Raw genomic sequence first — 17972 nt, forward strand, 5'->3', positions numbered from 1 at the left:
CCCCTTCCCAATATATCTCCATATACTCTTCTGTACACTAATGGGAGTTCAAACATGTTGCCCTGTATTAATATTAGATCCTCCAAGTTTAGTTTCCAGACTTCAAAAGGAGTACAGATTTTGAATCTTTAAAGCAGGCTCTCTCTTCACTACTACACACTAAGTTATTTACTAAGTACACTTTTAACTTCCTCCCTCTTGACCTCAATTTCTAATCATATTATTATTCCTTCTATCAAGCCATTTCTTGGCCAAAGGATGACACTGAGGCCAAGAATTTAGTATGATTCAAAAAGAGAATGGACGTTTACATGGATACAGACTTACATTAGTTAACAACAGTATTTTAGGAAGCAATATAGAACTTCATGCTTCCGGGTTTAAGCCAGTCTGTATCAAGAAGAGACATGAATGGGGGCAGATTACATGACTTCTGCCTATTGCATGGTTTCTTATACCTTCCTCTGAAGTATATGGCATTGGATACTGTCAGACAAGATATTGGACTAGATGCACTGGGTCTAAATCCAGTATGAAAATTCCTATGTTCCAATTCTAAATATTGTCATGTTTATACTACACCATTTTTTTAAAACTAAGCAGTTCCCTGATTGTATACCTTGAAGGGAAGATGTAGCAAAGTTTGCATCAGAAAATCACTTGCCAATTCCATTTAGGAAGTTTCAGTCCTGTTTTATATCTTGGCATAACACCAAGCTCTCTCTGCTGCAGGTCTGTAGCAGTTTGTTATAACTAAAATGGTGGGGTGGGGGGAGGCTGTTTCAGCATGTTTTATGAGTTTTCTTCATTTAGTAAAGAGTGCCATGAGATATTTTGACTTGTGCTGAAATTGCACTGGGCCACATCCAATGTAATTATTGCTGGTTAAAAATCAAAGCATTTCAAAATTAAAAATCAGAGCCTGACTTATTTCATTAGCTACAGATAATTGGGTACGTCTTAACTCCTTTCTTTCTTTCCTCCAGACTATTTTGCCCCCTTATTCATTCACTGTTGTGTCTGATTATTTCCAATTACATTAGCCTACCTGCTAGTTTCAAATATAAGGTATCTTTGGCATTACAGACAGATTCTCTGCCCATCTCAGGGCCATCTTGTTATAAGATTCTATTAAGGATTTACATCTGTAACTAGAAGCCTAGTCTCTTAGAACTGCCTACTTCCTCCATGGCTACTCAAGCCAAGTATAACTTGTACTCCGCCTTTAAGATTTAGGGAGTCACTGTGAACCTTTAATGATCTTCTGAGCTTTGATAAAGAGATGATAAAACAGATATTCCTTTATCACATGGAATTTAGGAAAGCTCTACATGTTGGCTGCCTGTTAAGCATATTGATTTAAAAATGTTTAGTTACACACACACACACACACACACACACACACACACTCTCTCTCTCTCTCAAAGGACTTAGTACAGTGTACCTCTCTGGTCTTATAATTAAACCTAAAACCCACCTCTACTGCTTCTATCTCAAGTATCTAGGTATATATACATTACATAATAATATATGAATGCCTTATTAATAGACAAGAGCGGCAAAGAGTCTTGTGGCACCTTATAGACTAACAAACGTACTGGAGCATAAGCTTTCATGGATGAATACCCAATTCGTCGGATACATGTCAGATCCAGACTAACACAGCTACCCTTCTGATTATTAATAGGTAGTGCCTTTATTTGACCTACGTTGTTGCCAGAGGGTTTTTCTGTTTTGTTTTGTTTTTTAAACCATGACTGCTTCCAAGATTAGGTTTTTTAAGTTACTGGCAACAGGTGTCCCAGACCCAGTCCCAGCTCCCAGGATTATGTCTGGGGGGACTCAGCTCAGAACCTTTTTCTCCCTATGTGCCAGAGAACATGGGAGCTTGTAGCAAGCTTCAGTTGCTTATCTCACTGGCTCCCCAGGCCTCAGCTGCTGAGCTGGTCTTCAGGTTGCCTAGTTTGCCAGCCTACGCTTCTGTTTCCTTTGCTCCCTGGCAGTGGGCTGGACTTGGGCTCTTTCTCAAGTCCCTGCTCCATGACTGCAGGGAACAGTGAAGGGAACATGCACTGTGATGAAATTAACTCCCCCTTGTGGGAAAAGCATCAGTGTTTTTTAGGATAATAATATGGCAAATGAGAACAACTAGTTATATATTTAATGAAAAAGGTATTTTGGAAGTGATTTTAAAACCTCATGCTTCAGGGTTTAAGCTAATCTTTAACTATTAGGAATAAGCAAGAGACTTTCATGTGGAGCAGATTATACCACATCTGCCTACAGTGAGGTTTCGTGCATCTCGTGTTGGCCATTCTCAGACAGTAGACTGGCTAGGTGAACCATGTTGTGATCTAGTATGGCAATTCCTGTGCAGTAAGAGGCAGCTGTAGGCAGGTCCTGGAAGGGTAAGGCGACAGACAGAAACAAGATGTCTGGCCCTGACTGCAGCAAAATGGCAAAATTTCATACCATCTTGAAAATTCCCAGGTATGCAGTTGCAGAATTGCAAAGTGCATGGAGCCTGGATTAAGATCAATGTGGCTGGTCACCCCTCAGGGCTATTGTTTCAGGTTCTCTACAGACTCAGACAGATGACACTATCAGTTTACACTGTTCATTTCAGGTTCTCCACAACTCTCAATGGCTAGAAACAGGTGGCTTTAAAAAATAAAAATAATCAAAAGTAAGGTTCTGGTGTACAGTTTTGTGGCAAGTAGGCAAGACTTTTAGCAACTTCCAAGGCTAGGAGGGAGTGGGGAGAGAAATCACAGAGTACACTATCCTGCTTATGTTTGAAAACTATTTGAAATGCAATTAAAATTACACTTACGTTTGTGTAAAAAAGAAAAGGAGTACTTGTGGCACCTTAGAGACCAACAAATTTATTTGAGCATAAGCTTTCGTGAGCTGCAGCTCACTTCATCGGTGAGCTGTAGCTCATGAAAGCTTATGCTCAAATAAATTTGTTAGTCTCTAAGGTGCCACAAGTACTCCTTTTCTTTTTTGCACAAACACGGCTGCTACTCTGAAACCTGTTATTATGTTTGTGTAGTTCTCTAAGTGATTTCCATCCTCTACCTCTGGACAGATAAATTACTATAACTATGATTGTTTCTATAGCTAATTTCCATTGCAGGACCAATAATGAGGGAAGTTATAGTGGCAAAATCTTCTGTTACTTGTCCAAGTACTCCATACTCTCTTACTTATTAAACAAAACCAGATTTCAGAGACTGTTCATTTCCTCAAGTATCAACTCAATAAGACTTTCAGAAATCTACAAGTGAAGTTACTGTAAAGCTTTTTCCAGAGTTGAAATTCTAGGAGTGGATGAACATTTTACAACTGATCAATTGCCAAAAACAAATCTCTTCATTTTTTCTGCTTTCTTCAAGATTACAAAGAACTCATGACCTTACATAGTTTCACATTTTAACAGAAACACATTTCACATAAGAAATATTAAGGTCATGAAGTTTTTATCAAAGCCAGAAGTCAGCCTTCACACTTCCAGTAGGACTAAAGTATTGCAGACACAAAATATATGAAAGTTTAATTACCAAGCCTAGGAACATGATTATTGATAAAGAGGTGATCGTAAGCTATTTATCCAATTTAAGAAATGATAGTTACTACAGCTTGAACTTAGTCTTCCATAACACTGCATCAAACTAAGTGTCAGTTACAATCTGGATCAGCTACATGGTGTATACTGGTATAACAAACTTGGCAAGAAGTTCAAAACAGAGGATGCAATCTGTAAACAGCTGTAAACAGCTGGGGCATGCACCCTAATTGCAGAGCACATGTCAGCCTTCTGGCACTGATCCTTCCTTTTACCTGCAACCTACTTCAGGATTCTTTTATGGGTTTCCAGAGAGTTTTGACCAACTGAACTAAAGAAGGTACTTCTATGTGCCCTGTGCAGCTGCTTCATGGTTTTCTGGATTTTCTTTTGTGCAAATTCCACCATTAGCCAGTTCAGACACCACACAGGAGAACAGAAACAAACCATAAAGTACCCTGGAGCTATTAACGCAGTTGAAGAATATACTGAAATCTCTTGTTGCTTTAACACAAGAAGCAATAACTCAAGGGGTCATATCTGGCCTGACCTGTATAATCCCACTGAAATCCATGAGATTATACACAGTGAGAACACAGATTTTGTTTTAGGAAGAAAAAGAGCACAGATACCAAATAAAAGACAACCAACCTGCCAAACCCATAGCATAGAAGCAAGTTTTGTTTACATATGGTGTTAATATTGAATTTTTTGCTGTAGCCAAATACTACAGTTGTCACAGAACTGGTGATAGGTGGAAGGGAGGTGACCCTTGAGAAAAATCTCTTGTTTCATAAGTAGTCCAGAGCAGAAAAAATTGAGAATCATTGTCAAACTAAGTTCTTGTATCAAGGATGAAAACACCACAATATATATGTAGTTTGAATTACATGTCATCTTACCTTTGCAATTATTTCTGAAATATTCTTCAGGGACTGTTTGATTGGATACTTGGCCATATCCCACTGGAACCTTGTTATATAGGTAACCAAGTCAACTAAAAATGTGAAGGAATGAATGTGTTAAATTTGGTAATAAAGATAATAGACTAATACTTTACTTGTTTGCTACAGTATTGTTTATGATGCCATGGAAGGTACTGAGAAAGACTGCAGACTTTCATATATACTGGCCCTGTTACTAAGACTGTGTCTACACTGCCACTTTCAGCGCTAAAACTTTAGTTGTTCAGGGGTGTGAAAAAGCGACAAAAAATTTAGCACTGAAAAGCTCCAGCACGCTTCCGGCGATAAAGCTACCACCCCTCATTTGCGGTGGGTTTTGGTGGTTGTTTTTTTTTTTAAATCACCAGGAGAGTTCTCCCTGGTGATAAAGTGTGACTACACTGCCCACATCACAGCGCTGCCATGGCTGTGCTGTAATGTAGGCAGCGTAGACATACCCTTAGACTTATGGTATTAGAATTTCTGACGCTAAAAAGTTATAGGTGCATTAACTGAGATTCTTGCCTTCAGATACTGACTGCTGTAGACCCTTAAAATTGAAGAAATATTAACCTGGAGAACATACCAGTGATGTCTCTTGAGAAGCAGCAAAGTGATGAAGACAAAAATAGTATGTCTGCCTACCACCTATGGCAGGGATGGCCCAACTGCAGCTTGCGAGCCGCATGCGGCTCTTTTACAGTTAAAGTGTGGCTCACTAAGCCCCTCACAACCCTCCCCCATTTTCCAGCTGCCAGACTGGGGCGGGGAGCTTGTGGCTTCTGCCCAGTGGCAGGGTGGTGGGACTTGGGGCTTCTGCCCTTCTGGGGAGGTACCTGCTGGGGCTCCAGAAGGAACAGGGCTGAGGCCCTTACCCCCTGCAGACACGCCCGGCTCTCAAACCTCTGAAGATTATTGTGTGCAGCTGGGCGGGTCAGTAAGTTTGGCCACCCCTGACCTATGGCATTCAAGTCTTGATTTGCACAAAGCTGTTTTTTAATTTAAAAGTTAATTTGGCTCTCAGAATAGCAGCTTCATGCATAGGTGCTGGGAGCAGTTTATATATAGATATGTATGTATCAGATTTCCTTTTTGTTGAGCACTACTTCAGCAGCTATTTTAACTGAATTTTGTATTTATCTTTAATATCAATACCAGGCAATAGTAAACTCAGTTTGAATTTGCAATTACTTGGTGACAGAATGCTGACATGAGGGATCAGTACTGTGTTCCACCATAGCCAGTCTTCTGTTTCTAAGAGAAAACTAGCTTGATAAAATGCCACTTGACAACTTGGGCTTAGGCAGAGATTCTCAGCTAGCTTATGTGAAGAATTTAGTAGGTAAAATTTTATATAAACAATTTATTGATGGAGTATTGGATCCTAAACAAAATCTTTAAAAATGTATAAAAAGTAAAGAAAAAAATTGGACTTTAAACTGGTGGAGGTATCAAACCACTGAACCCAAAAGGAACTCGAGGCTTTTTTTGGAAGTGGACATTTACCATACAGATCTGTACCTATATTTTCTACCCACAATTGGAGGTATCATCCCCTCTGATATAAGTGACTTATGCAAGACTGATATAAATGACTTATGCAAGAGACATATGAAAACATTTTCATATTTAAACTAAGTTCTCAGTCTGATTCTTTACATGATCTGTTAAGTCGGTAGGAAAAACAGCAGAAAATCCTGAAACACTTGAGAGAATAAAGTTAGCACTTTACCTCCATTAGCCAATAGATTTTCCTGAACTTTATCTTTACTGTCTTCCAGAACATCAGCCATGTATTGGGCCACCTTCTTGACCACCCTGGAGAACCAAGATAGAGCAACAAAACATGAACTCCTTTGAGGATGAAGAAAGCACTGCCATCTTATAAGAGAGTCTGTTACATTAGTCCCACTGAGTCAAAGACAATTTGGCCCAATCTTTTAACACTGTTTTCCAAACGGTTTCAGATCAATTACATCAAACTTAATTTTTAAGTTGCATTCCTGGAAGCCTCACCTTACAGAATTTTTCCATTTGCAGGAAGCCATCTCCCCAACAACTGCAGACATATCTGTTTTGTTTTTTAGGCTTTCATAGGTGCTTGTCATTGTGGTGTGACTATCTTCCAGAGTTCCACAGTATTTATATTAAAAAAAGAAAAGGAGTACTTATGGCACCTTAGAGACTAACAAATTTATTTGAGCATAAGCTTTCGTGAGCTACAGCTCACTTCATCTCACGAAAGCTTATGCTCAAATAAATTTGTTAGTCTCTAAGGTGCCACAAGTACTCCTTTTCTTTTTGCGAATACAGACTAACACGGCTGCTACTCTGAAACTAGTATTTATATTCTCTTTATATTCAGTGGAATTTGGGTGCCTGCCTCCCTTAGGCTCTTCTGAAAAATCCCAGCCCAGTGAGGTTGGGAACATGATTATCCCTATTTAACACAAAGGAAACTGAGACACAGACTGATTAAAGCCATGTCTTCTATGCTGCTGTAACTCCATAGCATAGATGCAGATTACAGTGACAGGAGGGGTTTTTCTGTCGCTATCAGAACTCCACCTTCCTGAGCATAACTATGGCACTAAGAGGTATGCCTTTTCACACATCTAAGCACTGTAGATATGCTGACTTAAGTGTTAAGCGTAGACCAAAGTGTTAAGTGAGTTACCAAAGGCACAAAGACAGACTGTGGATGAGCCAGCAAGAGAACCCAAGTCTCCTGAGCAATAGTCCAGTGCCTTAAACACAAGGCCATCCTTCCTGTCTAGGAAAGTAGAATGCTATTTTAACAGTATTTCAATCATTTACATGTACAAACCTAAAAGATTATTTGCTTTGTTTGAAAGCTTTACAACAAAGTTACCCCACCAATAATCATTTTGTCTTCCCTCCCTTTAAGAATGTTTCATCAAACTGTTAACTGACAATTTTAGACTTGGATAAGACAACGGTCATCTATATTGAATGCCTTACCATGTCTATATCAGTAAGACACACACTGGTTTAGCAGGGACACTGTGAACATAATGCTCTGAAAGGAAAAGGAGTTGTGCTTATTTAGCTCTTCATTTTAAAAAGCAGTTAAGTGGCCCAGGCTACAAATACATTCCCCACACATAAACCTCCTCAGACAACAATGAACAAATTCATGTAAGGCTATACCTAGCAATTTGTAAAAAAACTACCACAAGCAACTGACCGCAGATTTGCTAAGGAAAATGTTAGCACCACTACTAGTTGGCCATTTGATTGGCTGAGCTTGAAGGACTTACTCAAGGAAATTTGTTAGTCTCTAAGGTGCTACAAGTACTCCTCGTTCTTTTTGCTGATACAGACTAACACAGCTGCCACTCTGAAACCTGTCAAGAACATCTGTTTCTCATGCAGTAACTTTTGAATGTCACATCTGATCAATTCCAAAATTCCAGGGAATGTTCTAGGCATCAGTGGCCAAAATCCTACTTATTTGGGAGAAAATTAGAAAATCAAAAGGGGAAGTGGGAAACTAAATGGCCATACACGGTCAGACCAAAGGTCCATCTAGCCCAGTATCCTGTCTTCCAGCAGTGGCCAATGCCAGATGCCCCAGAGGGAATGAACAGAACAGGTAATCCTCATCAAGTGATCCATCTCCTGTTGCCCATTTCCAGTTTCTGGCACATGGAGCTCCTGCCACCTGATTAACAGAGTCACCGCTTCAAGCACCTCTACAATTGTCCACAGATCAAGCAGGTTGATGGTACTCATTAATGCCTTCCATCATAACTATAGCCTCTCATATCTCTGCTTATCCTCCCATCAGTTTAACTTGTTGGCACTCTGAATAACTCATCTTCTAGACAGAAAGAATAATGCTGAATAATGTCGGTGCCAGGGGCAGAGGCATGGTGCCTGAGGAGAAGCTTGGTGTCGAGTCCCCTACTGGTGAACTCAATGCCATGGAGGAGGCATGTCTTTGTGCCTCAACTCCGGCTCCTTCGCATGGACCTCGGTGGTGCCAGAGGTGCCCGGAGTGTCAGATGCTCACCCAAGCATTATGTTGGCATCAGGGGCAGCGACCTGGCAGGAGATCACCTCCGTTTTCAAAGTGTTCTCTACGAAGAAATCTGAGCCCCCTTTTTTCGTTTTTCAGAGGGTATGTCTCCTTTCCCATTTGGAGGAGTGCCCAGAGAGGCAGTCTGCTTGTCCGACTCTAGTTGGAGGGGTTTCTCCATTAAAATAATTTTTAGCCAGAGATCCCGGTCACACTGGGCTCTGGCTTTCAAATTGCTGCAGTGGGGGGGATTTTGGGGGGATATGCCCCTCACCCAGGCAGCGTACATGCAACGAGCATAAGGAGCCGCAGCATCTGAAGCCTGGAGAACCAGGCATCTTAGCAGGTAACCATCCCGAGGGGAGGTAGCTAACGAAAGAAAACATTTCTTTTTTTTTCCCCCAATAAACTAAAACTAACTTTCTATCTATCTAATTAACTATTTCTCTAACGGTTTTAGAAAAGAGTGCCAACACTGTCCCAGAGCTCCATCTTCAGCCGAGGACATTTGAGAAGGAACTGGAGGGCTCAGATCATGCACACGCTACATGTGGCACCAACAGCATGTGCAAGAAGGCTACTGGGCACGTGCAACCAGTGTGGACACTGCTACTGTAAATCCCCGATCAACGGCGCCGGGACACACCGACACCTGAAGTGGAGCACCCACAGGAACAGCACTAGAAGAATTATAGCATTAAATGGAAAGAGATCCTCTAATCTCTTCCTTTTCTTCCCCACCTAAAGAAAGACCAAACCCTTGCCCTTGAAGATGAGTCTTTTTTGGAATTGGTAAACTCCATACCAGACAACACTGTAGAACAGCGAAGATGCATTCTGTTGAAACAATGGCCCTACAGCAAATTAATTTCTTTGTAATCCTATATACTTTACCTGAGAGTTAACTAAGAAGGCATTAACTATTCCTGGGGGGGGGGGGGGGGGGGGGGGGGGGGGGGGAGAGAACGGATGGACAGAATTCCCTCTACCCTGCATGGAGCAGTCAGGGCTGGGTCAGATCAACCTCCAGAAACCTTCCCCCTGCTGCAGGAAGCTCTGCACAGCAGGAGAGGCTTGGTGGGGGGGTGTCTGGATGCAGGGGGTAAGACTCAGCATAGGGGAGCAGGGGTCCAGATGCACTGCTGTCAGGTGGATGGGAGAGCAGCTCCCCATACAGTGACCCCTTCCCCCACTTCCTGGCCCCATCGCACCTCGGCCATTAGGGAAGGGGTCACTGTATGGGGAGCTGCTCCCTGTTCACCTGACCCCTGTGCATCTGTACCCCCACCCACACCAAAAACCCCTTTCCCCACTGAGAAGTACGAAGTTTTGCTGTGTCTGCGTTACTGAAATATGTTATGAGGTTGGGAACACCCACAACCAGCCTTTTAGGTGCAACAATGGAGGAGCTAGACACGCTGATGGCCCATTAAAGGGAATCCACGCACCCAAGGACTATCCCTAGAACTGTATACAATGGAGACTTCTCACAGATAGCATGTAGACAATGGAGACTGCTTGACCCACGTCATAGCAACGGATCTTTCCAGCAAGCTGGAAGAAGGGGAAGTGATATCATCACTTGGCCTCATGCCCCCCACAACTCAACACCTGGAAACATGTTTGGTGGACAAAGACTTTGAACTAGGGAAGTGGTCCTGGGCTGGAGGAAAATTCCAGCCTGTGTACTGAAGATCTGTAACCTGCTTACACCATCAGGGTGAGACACCACTTGATCCAAATCTTGTTTAATTTATAGAACTTGCATTGTGCGCTTATTTTAATTTTCTTTGGTAACCATCTCTATCCTTTATTCCTACCACTTATAACTTCCTGTAGTTAATAAACCTGTTTCATATTTTATCTAAAACAGCGTATTCTGCTTGAAGTGCTGGGGAAACCTCTACTCAGTGTATAAAAGCTAGTTCAGGTCCTCTCCACATTGGGCAATAAACTTACACTGGTCAGGCTTCTGACCAGGGCAGGATGATACATCCCTGGGGTCCTAGGCTGGAGAAATTGGCTGGAGTCTCTCTATTGTTAGTTCATGAGTGGCTGGGAGAAGCATTTATGTAACTCAGCTGGATGTGTCCCTGCCTGTGGATGTCACACAGACAGTATCTGGAGAGGTTTGTAGCTTGTCATAGCATAACACTGTGAGAGGGAGCCCAGGTTGGTAAGCCAGGGGGCTCAGCAGTATTCCAGTTCCAGTTGCACCCCAGCAAAACCAGTCATACTCACCATCACTTCCTGTGATTCTTAAGCCAAGATCTGAACACATTTCTCCTGAATCTGGAAGCACACAGCACTTTTTTTTAAATTAATTAAGGTAATCTTAAGCATGTTTAGATCTCTCTTTTTATAAAAAGTATGGGTACTACTAAACAATAGGTCAATCTGCTGAAAGGTTGACTATGGAGTTTGACATTATGAAGGTTGACATGAAGCCTGTACAACATCAATATACAATTATACAATATATACATATATATAGTTATATTACCCCTCCACAAATGCGTCCAACTTAGCCAATTCATCTGACAAACCAACTAAAATATCCAGTGTGCCAACCTAGAAGACAAAAAATAATTAAAAAGTTTATTAATGGATTTTAGGTTCAAGTCAAGTCTTAGAGACCAAGCACTTAACTAAACAAAAAAAGCTTTACACACTCCATACAAACCCAGACCTTAAGGATTCAAAGCAGTACAAGATGTCTGAATTTGATAATTACCATGGACTTTAATGGAGTCACACAAATCAAACTTTAAACATTAATTGCTTCCTGAAACTACTGTCTTAGACTTGACTTAATGTAGCTTGCTACAACAGGACTTTCTGCACTATACCCATTCAAAATCCTTTGACACTGTCCATGGATACTGAAAAGTCAATTGTGATTTGCTGCAGTCTTTTTGAGTTCTGTATGTAGAAATTGCCAATGGCTAGTTCCAGATGCTTTAATGGAAGTTATAAGAACACTGAAGTAAGCAGATGTGGGATAATTTGCCACCCATATTAGGTCTCACTCTTATCTAATTAGAGATTGGTTTAAGCCCTGAAGCACGAGATTTAACATCCCTGCCAAGATTTGTTGCTATTAATTATAACAATTCTGGACACTCATTCATATAAGTGTCCAAAATATAGTAAATGAAGTGTAGTGATTCTTAGTTTTGCCACCCTCCAAAAGCAGTCATCTTCCTTTCCTTTATATATATAAGATATTTGCAGCTACTTTTGCACATTTACTTTCAGGAAACTAAAATGTAACCATTTTAGATTCAAATATTGTGTAATAAAGTGTGGATTATACCAAATATTTTGGGTGCTAGTTATTTGATGTTTAAGTCACAGGAAGATCTTGGAAAGTCACATATGGTTAGGCTTCCTCAAATATACAGACAAAAATTGAAGGGTTTTTTTTTTGGAGGGGGGTAGGGGGCGGAGGGAAGCATATAAAGATTTTTCTGAGCTCTCTTGACATGTGCCAGTACATGTTGTTCACATAAAGAAACAAAATGTTTTACAAAGAACAAGCACTAAGTCTACAACCTTTAAAAGCCACATTTAAATGCAGCGATTATGTTACACTGAAAATTAAATAAAAGTGCGTTACAAACCTTTATGTAGACACAATCGTTAACCTAAGCTGTTGAAGACTCCAAATCTAACAGATTTCTGTTCTATGCACTCACATGTACATAAAAATGTGCCTCAGGTTGCAGTTTTGAATACAATCCCTGTACCCTCTTCTTGCCTTGAGGGCTAGGGAGGGAAAGAGGATGTTTCACATTCTAATCCCTGGTAGTGGCCTACTTACAGGTTCATATACAGCCAAAAATCCTAAAGTAAATGATTTAAGAGATTTTGGTCTCAACAGGGAGAAATCTCAAGAACATCTTGTGATATTTTGATGCCATCCAAACCTTGACCTAAGCTCCCTCTGCACTTGAATACAGCCTCTTTGTCCACACAATGTTTAGGCTGGAAGAACACAACTTTTGGGCATAAAGCGTACACAGGAATTAGAAATGTTATACACAAGCATAGCACAAAACAGTCTTGACTCCATGAGGAAAGAGTCTTACTTCAGCAAGATCAGAGATAAAAGGAAAAAGGGAAGAAATACCTGCTTAGGTCCCCAAAGAGGGGTACAATAGTAAAACCCACAGGGAGCTGTCCTTGGTAAGTATTGGCCTCACCACTGCAGACAGACAATTATTTGATTCTGTGCCAGATCCACAGATGCATTAAGCTTGTGCTTGACACAACTGAAGAGAAGGAGAGGGAAGATGGTTTTTAATCTACCTTCTACTCTCAGGGCTGGGTCTGAAACTTCTACCAGCATAATATAGAGTATTTCCAGGGGTGTTTTAAATTATACCAGCTGGAGACGACTCCGAAGAACCTCACCACCAGCTGAGAATAAACTGGAGCATTGTGCCCTCTCACTCTCAAGGACAGCAACAGATAGCCGATGGTAGGTAGCCAGTGGCCTCCTATCTAGGAATCATTCCAGTGACAGGCAGCTTTTCCTACCGTCCTCCTTTTCTCCTTCCCCTTTAGGTAGATTTTTCTTCTTTTAAAAGTTGATCTGGATTTATAATTTCTTATTGTTTCTGAGACCAGGATGTGCCTTTTCTTATTTAATGCACTGGCTCCCAACTGTGACTGACAGGAAAAAGTAAACCAATTCAAGAGAAACTGCATTTCAGATTTCCTTTTCCTTGCAATCTTATGCACTGTCTCCTACTACTTTTTACTCTTGGGGGAATTCTGCACCATTGCACATGTGCAGAAGGCATGTTCCCTCCACAGTTTTGTTTTTTTCTATGCAGAATAGAGATTCTGCTGGAGAGGTGTTGCTATTACACCTTTTGCCCAACCAGGGGTTGCTATGGCACCAGAAGAGAGGGAAGTCAGCTGGCAGAGAAGCTGCGTTCCTCACAGCAGGGCAGGGTGACGAACCATGGGATGGACAGAGTGGGGCACACAGGGCTGCTGGGGGAATGGGGGTGCCACAGACTGGGGTTCAGAAGGGCTAGCAGGGGGACAGACTGGGGCACAGGCTCAAGAGCTAGTGGGGTGACAGCATTGAGCCAGGGACTGAATGGGAGGGGGGCTGCAGGAACTCATGGGAACAGGGGCATATGTGCCTCACTGAATGGGAGAGGCTAGGGGTCAGACAGGATCTGCATGGGGGAGGCTTCCCAACTCCCTAACAATCCTTTCCCCCACTTCCCAAAAACAAACAAAACAAAACCACATCCAACCTTGTTCCATTCATCCCCCATTCACATCCAACAACCCTCCAGATTCACTCTCAGACTCCTTCCCAGTAGTTACTTCCCCCTCCCTCAGTTCCTCCATTACCCCTGACCACCACCCAAACCTTTGCTCGGATTCTGAGGTAAATACATTTCTGTATTGTAGTGTAAATTAATAACTCAACGTTCTGTATTAATATGCCTAGTAAGGAATCTATTTGTCCTGAATTTTTTTTGTCTGTATTGTTAGAAATACTTGCTGACAGGTATTTCAAAATAGACTACCAAAATAATTGAAACTGGTGTGATTGTTTTATTTTGACCAAAAAAATGCAGAATTTTGCAGACTAAAATATTGTGTGCAGAGTTTTTTTTTTTTTTGGCCACAGAATTCCCCCAGAAGTAATTTTTCCATGCAATACCTTGGCAAGATACACTGAGGCAGCACCATTTGCACTGAAAGAGGAAGGGCTGTGTCTGGATTTAGGTTCTGTCTCTGACAAAGATTCTGATTTTAATCAAGCCATTTCATGGTATCTCATGTGAAAAAGGAGAAGCAGACAATTCAGAAGTGGACCATAGAAAACCCTACTGCAGACAGCTCATATTACAAATCTTAGTTGATCAAAACACATTTACATCTTCTCCTCCATTTAACTACTAACTCATGGTTTCAACATTCTTTTTTTCTTATGCAGCAGTTGCCAGATCTAGAAGAATGCAGTGAGTGCGGTTTATTGCATCTTCAAGGCTTGCAGAGTAAATGGAACCCAGAACTCAGGATATGTTAAGTAGAATAATTGATTTTTCAGTTATTTTCTTTAAGTGAATTTATTTCTGGTGTTCAGGTCTACATAAACTTCTAATTATCTGCAATTTTCTTCATTAAAATTAAAGTTTCACAGTTCAAACCACCAATAACTATCTAACTAGAAACATAAATTCACTGAGTTTTGCAGCAGAAGAATCCTGAATTAGATAAAGAAAATAAGCACATTTTAGGAAATATGAGAGAATATTTACATACCTTTAAGTCAGGAATATTGAACTTTGAATTGTTGGAGAGATTATTATTTTTTGTAGTTGCAGCATGTAGTTTCTCCCATGTCTGTTGACATGTTTTCTCCCCAGGAGCAGAAATAAGCCAGAACTCTGTCATTTTTGTCACTTTATTTTTACACTTAATATGTCTGAAGATGGATGTGAGACACTGGAGAAAAAAGGATCTATACTTAGCCACAGATTAGAGTCCCTCAAAGTAGTACTGTAACTTTAAAAAAAGTCTACTGTGGTTTCAGAGTACAGTTCAACACACTGCAAAAAGACTGCTAAAATACCCCGTAATGTTGTTACATTTGTTTTTTTTCATTACTTGCCATTTTACTTTTAAATTACCAGCCCTACAAACTCAACCTAGAAATTGCAAGTTAAGGTGGGTTCTTTCAACTATATAGATTCTCCAATAGGACATAATTTACAAGCCTACTGAAGGTGCACAAGCGACAACAGAATTCAACTCAAACTCCCATAGCCATATTTACTCTGCAGTGCCAATATAAAGAAGGGGTTTTTTTTAAAAGCCCAGACAGTAAGCAATACATCTGAATATATAAGGAGAACAAATTGGCTCAGTAAGGTGGTGCTAAGTTTTACCTGACCACTTTTCAGAGTAGAATCACACTTGAAGAGCTATTGCTTGACAATTAAGTAATTTTTGGACGTTTACTGCTCTGAAGTTAAGAGTGTTTTCCAAGTGGCTAACATGAATAGGGAATTTGTTACACATAATCTAATAGTCACTGAATCTCTGATCTCATCATGGTATTTTACAAAACTATACACATAATAGACAGTTGTTCATTACAACAATGCAAGTACTGAAAGAAAATTACAGTGAGACAAGTAAACTTTTCAAAGAAGATCAAAGAGGAAGTATTTAGGCACTGTTCTAGACATGAAAAACAGAACCAAGCCTATTGAGAGTTACTGGACTTTTTGAATTAGTAAATGAATGTTTAAAAAATCAAGTTTAACATATCACTAAGTGTACTTTGTTCATTTGACAATTATGGCTTAGTTCTGTTAATTCCTAATATTTTTTTCTATAGTATATTTTGGAAAAGTTGTGAAGTTTTAATGAGACCTCACTAAAGCACTTATAATTTTTGCTGAGAAAGGGGGCCATATCTTTAAGAATCAAAGTGTGTGGCTTAGCAAAGCTCTACTGTACTTTAAAACGCATGTATCCCCTTGATTGTATGACTTCCAAATTAATTCAAGTCTCTTCCAATTAGAAGATAAACAGGATGAGGCTTATATTACTAAACTCTACTGTCTGCCCACGCAGAAGATTTCCTCAAATGACAACTGCCAATTTATTTCCTCCCTTAATAATATGCCCTTTCACTATCACCAAGATCCCTCTTTTTAAAGGAAGCTACTTAATGCAACAGAATGTGGCACATGACTGCAAAGATTTTATGCCCATGAGTGTGATGTCTATGCAGGGGAAGGAGGGGGTATAATTTTTTGGTACATAAAGCCTAGACATCTACATGAAAAAATGCTAGCTATATTATCTCACATCATTTGACTTGCATAGAATTTGATCTGCTGAATGTCCCATGTTTCTGGAGAAAATGAGACTTATACCCTTCCCTTCTCATGACTTAGAAGTACTCTTTCCCTTAATATATGACAAAAATCCAGTGTTCCAGGTGCAATGCTAGACTCCTCCACTACCCTCACTCTTAATTTCTATATATACACTTACAAAGCAAAAGTACTGATGTTGCTTGGTGCGTGCGTTGTGGGTTCCCTACTCAAACCACCTTTCACATCATTTGTATATTTTTATCTGAAAACAGTGGCAGAATGGCTTTGGTTTACTGTATAGCACTTGAGCCTTTTACAGCTAACATTTGCTCACAATGTCTCCTGAGTGGAAACTCCCAGTCAGCTTTTGGTTCTGCCACTGCATGAGATGAGCTCCACTCTTCCCCTGCCTCCTAACCCTATCCACAGGAAAAGACCAGAGTTCAGTTTAGAGAGACACACCCTGACATCTGAAATGCTAAAGTCATTTGTGTTATTTTCAATTTGTCACACTTAAGGTTTGACTAGAATTCGAAAGTACTAAAACTTATTTTTAAAACGGATTTTGTGGGAAGATGGAGGAACTAAAAAACAGGCCTCACTGCAAAATGAGGAAGTAGTTCTTCTGAGAGCAGAACAGTGCAAGCAAATATCCTAGCAAAACCAAATCTGACTCATTCACTCCAATAAGTGGAACATTACATGTTTCCACTTAGATCTGAAAGGCTCCTCATGCACATGTTATAAAGTATTTCCAAAAGATGTTTCAGATATGATCAGTAAGAGAACAGTTACATTTTCATGGTGACATGGTCTCACATTCTTTGCATTACAGATAATGATGTTGTGAAAGGTAGCATCTCTGAACAGAACATGCAATAATCATTAATAAATTCTTTTAAATACTTAAAACCTTTTTTCTGAAGAAAACAGTGAATACAGCCTGACTTCAGAATGTCAAGTTTTAGGAATTTTTAAGGATAGTACAGAACACCTTTGAAAACTATTTTAACATACTAACATTTAGTCTATGGCAAAAAAAGTAAAAAGTTATAAACTACTGAATAGAGGGACTTGTAGCAAATCTTTAATTCGGCTGGTGCAATAAAAAATACAAGAGGCTACATTGTAGCCTTATATTGTTATATTCAACTCCTCTTTCTGATAGCCAAGACTGGTTTTGACTTAGACTATGTTTACACTAAAAACACAGGAGTGGCACAACTGCAGCTGTGCTGCTGTAATACTTTACTATAGATTTCAGAGTAGCAGCCGTGTTAGTCTGTATTCGCAAAAAGAAAAGGAGTACTTGTGGCACCTTAGAGACTAACAAATTTATTTGAGCATAAACTTTTATGTGCTACAGCTCACTTCATCGGATGCATTCAGTGGAAAATACAGTAGGGAGATTTATATACATAGAGAACATGAAATAATGGGTGTTTTCCCATACTCACTGTAACCAGAATGATCACTTATGATGAGCTATTACCAGCAGGAGAGTGGGGGGGAAAAAACCTTTTGTAGTGATAATCAAGGTGGGCCATTTCTAG

At 40.2% G+C, this 17972-nt stretch overlaps 1 protein-coding gene across 3 annotated transcripts in view; it reads right to left on the bottom strand.

Annotated features, from left to right (window-relative positions):
* The window catches only part of ATP6V1C1 (ATPase H+ transporting V1 subunit C1), a 39777-nt gene that overhangs the window by 13703 nt on the left and 8102 nt on the right, over nucleotides 1-17972 (bottom strand). For all 3 annotated transcript variants that reach the window (XM_038392413.2, XM_038392412.2, XM_043507467.1), the window contains exons 2-5: nucleotides 14852-15034; nucleotides 11058-11125; nucleotides 6245-6330; nucleotides 4471-4565 (exon numbers count right to left, since the gene is read on the bottom strand). In XM_038392413.2, coding sequence (XP_038248341.1) covers nucleotides 4471-4565; nucleotides 6245-6330; nucleotides 11058-11125; nucleotides 14852-14983 — 381 coding nt within the window. In that variant the 5' untranslated portion in view covers nucleotides 14984-15034. The remainder of the gene's footprint in view (nucleotides 1-4470; nucleotides 4566-6244; nucleotides 6331-11057; nucleotides 11126-14851; nucleotides 15035-17972) is intronic.

This window comes from Dermochelys coriacea, chromosome 2 (genome assembly GCF_009764565.3).
Source record: "Dermochelys coriacea isolate rDerCor1 chromosome 2, rDerCor1.pri.v4, whole genome shotgun sequence".
Classification (NCBI taxonomy): domain Eukaryota; kingdom Metazoa; phylum Chordata; order Testudines; family Dermochelyidae; genus Dermochelys; species Dermochelys coriacea.